This window comes from Pygoscelis adeliae, unplaced genomic scaffold, assembly GCF_000699105.1.
Source record: "Pygoscelis adeliae isolate BGI_AS28 unplaced genomic scaffold, ASM69910v1 Scaffold79, whole genome shotgun sequence".
Lineage (NCBI taxonomy): Eukaryota > Metazoa > Chordata > Aves > Sphenisciformes > Spheniscidae > Pygoscelis > Pygoscelis adeliae.
This window is the reverse complement of record NW_008825532.1, coordinates 3,470,061-3,477,322: the sequence shown is the minus strand read 5'-3', so window position 1 is coordinate 3,477,322 and position 7,262 is coordinate 3,470,061. Positions and strand designations below refer to the sequence as shown.

General features: G+C 47.1%; 1 protein-coding gene across 1 annotated transcript in view; it reads right to left on the bottom strand.

Moving 5' to 3' along the window:
• Nucleotides 1-371: 371 nt before the first annotated feature.
• The window catches only part of LOC103923412 (protein FAM162A-like), a 9,857-nt gene continuing 2,966 nt past the window's right edge, over nt 372-7,262 (bottom strand). Inside the window, exons 3-5 of the mRNA XM_009331756.1 lie at nt 2,661-2,766; nt 1,146-1,254; nt 372-476 (exon numbers count right to left, since the gene is read on the bottom strand). Of these exons, the coding sequence (XP_009330031.1) occupies nt 372-476; nt 1,146-1,254; nt 2,661-2,766 (320 nt within the window). The remainder of the gene's footprint in view (nt 477-1,145; nt 1,255-2,660; nt 2,767-7,262) is intronic.

Here is a 7,262-nt window from a genome sequence, read left to right as displayed (position 1 = left end):
ATGCTCTCTGATGTAGGGCCACATCCTTCCTGGTTGCAAGGAGACAGCCCCACAGCCATGCTGAGCATCAGCAGCACCACAAAAAGCTGATCCTGAGCTGGGGAGTCCTGCATCTGTCCTTCCCACACTTTCCAGCTTAGAAGAGATTTCTGCATTTCAGCAGAACCCAGTGCCAAATACCAGAGGCCACAGAAAGCAGCTGTTGGAGTTTCCATAGGAGTTTCCCAGTTTGTATGGAACAGTTTTTAAGCAGTGAAGTCTTAGCCCTGAGAATTTCAGTGAAAAAGCTCCAAAGAGTTAAACGAAGACAGGTACATATGCCACGTGTGCAAATCACTTATCTCCTGCCATTAAAATAAATCTGTTCCCAATCATTGTGGCTTCCCAACAGCTGCCCCATCTTTCTCCACTTCGGCCCTCCATTGGGCCTTCTTTTCTGTGTTCATCCTCAGCAGCGTGTGATCCCTTTTAGCAGCCTTGAAAAGAAATGGTGAAAATCATTGCATGCATACATTTCCCACCACTAAATTTCCCCACTTTTGCACCACTTGCTTTGACACTCCACTGTCCTTTTTGATATTTTGCAGTGACAGAAGTTAATGCATTTCCTTGTTTTAGCAAATTTTCAGCATTTGGAGCTCTGATTAGCAGGAAAATTACACTGTAAATTGTTTATAGGTGCACTGGGACATGCAACTCAGGCTGGAGACCCTCCTTCCCCAGCAGTGGGACTGGAAGAAGCAAGTGTCACAGCTCTTGGTGGCCACGGTGGCACACAGGCTAGGCAGGCAGGACTGCAGGAGCCTCATGGCCCACGGATACAGGGCAGGACCAGGCACCATTGACATTGTCTGAGCTACTCTACAACCTTTGGACCGGCTTCTTGCTGAGATACCATAATACAGAGCATTGCACTGCACGGGTTTATGGCAAAGTGGGTCAGAAGGAACACATTAACCAGCAAGTTGTGCTTCCCCATGCCAATCTCTCCTCCAGAGAATGGAGTGACACAGATCCTGTGCAAACATTGCTTATACGGACTTATTCTCAAACATATCTGTCACCTAGGCGTTTATTTACAAAGAGAGCATACATAGATCATACATTAAGAGGATCAGTTCACTTCACCCAGAAACAATACTCACTTCTTTGCCTGTGATTACCATGGCCAAACAGCCCAGCAAGGTCAGTGCAATCATGATGTAGCAAACCTTTATCCTGACGCTGTTTCTTGCTGCGTCGAGGACCTCAGACCTGTGGAGGACAGAGCAGAGTTTCCATCCTGCAGCAGCATGTGTGAAATGAGATCATGGGGAGCTGGGTAATGAATCTGCAAGTCTTCCAGCAACTGCCTGTTAACGTACAATGTGTTTCAGCCTTCTCTTTCTGCAAGTGCTTAGAGGAGGATTCAAAAAATTAGCCTATGGGGGAAAGATTTAGCCACCCTCCCACACAGGTAGGGTATTGCTACTCCAAACAGTCATCAGCAACAACAGGAATAACAAATCCTGCTCTCCTGCCTTCTTTTATTGCATATGAGAGTGAACACCTGAAAAATGACAAGGACAGGAAAGTCTTTTCATCATGATAATGGAATTACGAGGGGCCCAGCTTTGGGTGTTGCAAGGCATGGGGTACTGCACAGCACCAGGAGACACCGGGGCTGTGCCACCAGGGTCAGGCAATGCCACCCTCAGTGGAATAAAAGCACACACATGACATTTTGGCTAAGACCAACAGAGAGTTTTCACACAGTGAAGAGGCACAGCAAGCGGTGACTGGGTCTGTGGCCACATCCCCATCCCAGCTGCACATGGTGCTTTGCAGCCCTGTCCCACTGCAGTGTAGCCCTCTACCAGGCAGCTGGCACCAGCCCCACAAGCATCTGCCTGCGGTGGGAGGCTGAGCCTGAGCTGGAGCAGACAACTGTGCTGTCCATCCAGAGCTGTCTTCCCAAGCAGCTGAACAGCCACAGCCATCGCTGGGAAATCTCCACCACCTTCCATGAGTGACTCACAACTTTTATCCGACAATTCATGCTTGCAAGAGACTGCAGCGTGGCAATGAGTCATTCATGAAATTGTATCGGGCCATGGATTTACTTACACCTGCAAGGGGTAGGCCAGCTGGAGGAGCCCCCAGGATGTCACAGGTCAGGAAGCATTAGGTCTCCAAAACTGAGTGACAATCCTTTAACAAAATACCTCGACAAGGAGGTGAAACCATAGCCCAGACATGAGGAACTCATTGCAGATGTCTGTCACCAAAACTGTGTATAGCCCCAGCTTCTTTTTAAAATTTACGCAGTATTATTAATTGTTAATCAATAAAAACTGGCAAAGCATGCAAAAATCCAAAGTGGATGATATTCTACCATGGTGACTTCTGAGTTACAAAGCTACTTGTCTTGCAAAAGACACTTCAGCTTAGTCTGAAATTTATGATATCTAAAAGAAGTGAATCCAGTTTACTTCACAGGGCATCACAAAAAGTTCATGTTCCCAAAAATTCAGATTATTTTTGGACACTAGTAGCAGCAGGCCCCGTCAGCATGATGGAGCACTAACCCTCACCATGTGAGCACAATTCTGGGTAATGCAGACCGGGGTCTCAATCTGTATGTTCACATCCAAAAGCATCATTCAGACAGGTCTACTTACGATACGTGCTTGGGAATGTCCTCCTCCTTTTTAAAGCGTCCTGCCCATACTAACACCTTTTTATCAAAATTTGTAGGCCTTCTGTCATTTTTGAAAACTTTGTAACCTGTAAGAGATTTTATAAAAGAAAACAATGAGTTAAGCTTGAAGAAGGGAAGAGGAAAAAAGCTGTCATTACAGGGGGAAAAGGATTGAAAGTTCAGAATGGCACTTTTCTGTTCTGTGAGAGGCAAATGTGCTTTCTAATGTCAAAAGGACTCAGCAGCTGGTGTGAGATGCTTTGTTACATTTGCAGCTTATTTCATTTTGCTTAATTTTTTTTTTGTTTAGGTAGGTTTTAAATTAAAAATCTCTTCTAACCTTCCTGATTAAGGAGGGAAAGGATGCAGGGCTGAAGTCACCCACGCCTGCAGCATGCTCTCACCCTGCTAGCATCTTGCTTTTAAATGGCCCAACTAGTGAGTTAAGCAAACTGCCAGCAGCACTAATAACTCCTCGACAGCATCCGTTCTAAAAGTGCTGATGGAGAGAGGAGGTCTGTTAAAATACAGCCTGGTGGGAGGCTGGCAGTCATTCTCATGCAAGCTGGGTACCACATTACTGTACTCTAATGATGATACATTACACCCCACCAGACTACCACAGTGATGCCATTAGCATGCTGTCACCGCGAGCACAATGAGGAAGGGACTCTGGCTCCTCTTGATGGAAACAAGCCCAATGACAGGCCACGACAAAGGCAGTGGCAGGGAGACCCTGCAAAAATAGGGTAAGCAACAGCTAGCTCAAATCCTGGCTTTTGCATTGTACAGGTGGTCATCACGAGGTAGCTGGGACTGCTCACACACCCAGGTAGGTGCACCCAATATGCTAGGTTACAGTGCCCTGTGCTTGCAAATGTGGGACTGGTGTTTAGAAATGTCCTGTGGGTGACCAGGGCATGCAGGAAGGGATGGACATGGAGATGCCCACAGTCTCGGTGTCCTGCACTCTCTGGCTATGGCTGGATTGCTGGTGCTTGGCTGAAAGGAAATCACTGCCGCTACAGAACAGGGCACAGGATGCCTCTCTTCCTTCCTGAGTTGAGATGGTGAAATTACATTAAGTGCCTTGGCCCCAGACCTGCTCATGCACGCCAGGACTTGTGAATGGCTGAAAAATCCCAGGTGTAAATCTTGGCACCCAGACCCCCAGGTAAATTTAATCTCCTATTTCTCTTACAGAGTGCCAGTGAGACCAGGAGAGCTACATCTGAAATACCAGCAAGTGTCTGAATCAGTTCTGCAGCAAGCAGTAGGATGGATCACTAAAAGGACAGGTTCCATCCCAGGAAAGACAAGGGCAAAGCCCCACGCTGGAGACCCACAGCCATCCCACGGGAGCACAGGCAGCCCCATGCAGCCCAGCCTCGCTAGGGTGAGGAGTCTGCAAAGGCATGACGAAGGAGGTGGTGGTACAGATTAAAAAGAGAAACTATCTGCATGCCAGGGAGCTTGTCCATGTGGGAGCAGTCCATGCCTGCTGCCTGCCAGGTAAGCCAGGGCACTGCCTGCCACAAGCACGCACAGTTGTAAATGCAACCTGGCAGGGAGCACCGGAGGGAGCAGAGGGGTGCAAGTCTGCCACTTGCACCAGCCGTGCACACGCGGGGACATGCACCGGTCCTCCTCTGGAAACCTGGCAGCTGCATACAAGGAGGAACGTTTATTTATTTATTTTAATTAACAGATTCCCTGACATGAAGTATCAGTTTGTATTTGCTGCCATAGGAGGAGGACTATTTAACGCAAAAAACTTTATCCCTGTGCACTGTGCTAGTCAGAGCTCCCAATTTGCTCTGTGTCTCGGGAGCATTTGTAACCCCAGGAGACGCAGCACTGCAGTAACACAGCCACAGACAAGAACAAGGATCATTTTCTCGCCCTTCCCTGCAAATACCCTTTCCCCTCCGTGCTGCAGCATGAAACAGCAACCAAAGACTTCTACCCACCTGGATTAGCTGTCTGCAAAGCCGCATCCTGAGCGCCCTTTGCTTTGTCGCCGATGGCTCTGGCGGGGTGCACTGGCCGAGCCACCTGCCGCCACAGCCTGGGGCTGCGCCCCAGCAGCCTCCCCAGCATCCTGCCCCGGCCGGCACCGGGCCACTGCCTCCCCACTGGCCTAGGAGCACGCAGGGGGACCAGCAGAAGCCCAGAAGGCTGCTTCTAGGAGTTATCAACTTAAAACTACCCCTTCCTGTAAGAAGGGAGTAGCATGCATTTCCACCCTGGCTGCCAACAGTTTTTGCTTGCGTCACGATGACTAGTTAAATTTATCGCCCGTGTTTACCAAAACGACACACCTTCCAAGCTAGGTGGGCAGAGATCACTGCTGCAGCAGCTCACGCCCAGCCCGGGTTCTGCCCCAGGCTTTGCATCCCAAGGAGCTGCTCAGGAGAGCAATGGGTATTTACATTATTTTCTCAGTCCTTACTATGGCAGGACTGAAATAAGACAGTGTGCTATATTTCCCCAAAGATAGGCTTAGTGACTGCTAATTATCACAGCCAGTTAGAGTTCTTAATTTTTCTCAGCTAAAAAATAATCTTGCAAATCAGTTGTGTTAGTCTTTTTGAAGAGGAGCGGCATTTCCCCTATCTCAGAATAAATGTGGTTTGGCAGAAGAAAACTAGGGCCTATGTTCGTGGCTATAAATGCAGATGGGGAGTCCATCTCACATCCAGACTGCAAACTTCCCTGGCAAAGAAATATATTTCAGCTATATATTTCAGTTTTAAATCAGTAAACTAAGAAATTATGTCACAAGCCTCAGGTGATGTAGTATTTGTCAGTCAGTAAAATTGTCATTGAAACGTAGCAGTACCTATAAAGTATTTGCCCTCTTTGAATTCAATCTCCACAAAGTCTAGATAGTGCTGGATGTTTTCCATAACATCAGCTGTTCTAACCAGAGAATGAACCAAAACCAATGCTATTTTGTCACTTTGCTATTTCTCCTGCGTTTTGCACAGAATTCTCCCTCATGGGTCAGGAAATGGAAATGCAAAATACTTGTCTCATTTGGAGCGGTGGGGTATTTACTGTCCTTAGACGTACAAGGCTCTAAAGCTGATTTACAATTAAGGAAAAAAGTTCCATTTGAAAGGGAAGAAGCAATTGCCGAAAGGAAAATTTTCAGAACTGTTTAGTAATACTATCAAATGCAATATTGCAGATAATCAAAGTGTGTCTAATAGCAAGGGGAGGAACTGCAAGGGAATAGAGCTCGGGATGCTGGCAAGGATATTTTTTTTTAAGGGCTGAGAGGATGAAAGATGTGAGACAGATCCAGCTCCTGGCCCCAAGGAAAAACTCTACTGTTTATAGAGACATTTATATTTTTTGAGAACACGAAGTTATTGATACTGAGGAAAGAAGAAACTCAACATGGTTTTTCCTCTTTCATGAAAGCTCCACAATACCTCCGGACATAACACAATATGTTTAGCTTAATTTGCTTATAATTTGGTAAAGCAAATTAGATCCATTTCCAGATTAGGAACCCATACAGAAAATAAACGGTTGTTTGAGCTTCCAGCTGCAAACAAGCAGAAATCAGTGGTTGTGATTATGCTGGAATAAGCAGAAGGGAAACCTGGAAAAGTCACTGAGGATATTTGTGTCCTGCTCAGGATTTCCCTGGGGGAAGATGGGTGTGAGGAAGAGGAAAGGTGCATTTGTAGCATGAAGTTTACAGGGCTCAGCACCTCTGAGCATCCCCGCAGGCCCCCTTCTCACCTTGCAGAGATGCTGCTGAGTGGAAAAGAAGCATTGTACACATGGACATCCCTCGCTCCCCAAGCCGGGTGGGCAGGAGGGTCTGGGGGGCAGTGGGTGGGACGTGCTGTCGCAACGCTCGTGTTGCACTTGGAGCCGCCCGACCCCACAGGGGCTCTGGCTGTGCAGAGCATTTTCACTTTAACAGGCACTCTCCAAAATGTTTATTGCAAAAGTGACTGTCTTTACATCGTGTCTGAATATGGATTTGAAGATAATAAAAGAACATTTTTATTTTATCTCTTAGTTTCTCAAATGTGGAGAAAATCGTGGGGTTTTCAGGCCTCCAGTGCTTATCCACTGAGGGGTTGCCAATTGTTTCCTCTAGAAGACACACCAGCTAACAGCTGTATTAATCACATCTGCTGTGATCAAAAAAGCACTTCAGGATTTATTATGCCAGCATTTAGAAGTGCAAAGACACAGAGAGCCTCATGAAACCCCAAAGGCAGTTACTTGTTCCTGAATTTTACTTGTTTCTTTGGCACCGTGAATGCTTAATGCTGGGGTGAGTTTTACTGCAGTGCATGAAAGCTAGTAAAAAGCTATATACACCACTGCGTTAGGAAATCAAGCTTTCCCTTGTGTACTGTGGTTCTCTCTCTGGCCCAGAGCATCTTGAATCCCTTCCTGAACAGCAGAGAGATGCAGAAGGCTCTGAGACCAAGGTAGCCTTGTGTGCAGCCTGATGGCCTTAGTCCTCCTTAGAGAGGAGGACTAAGAGAGAGGAGGACAAAACATGTGCCCAGCCCAGTACATGCACATCCCCCCCCCCCCCCCCCCCCGC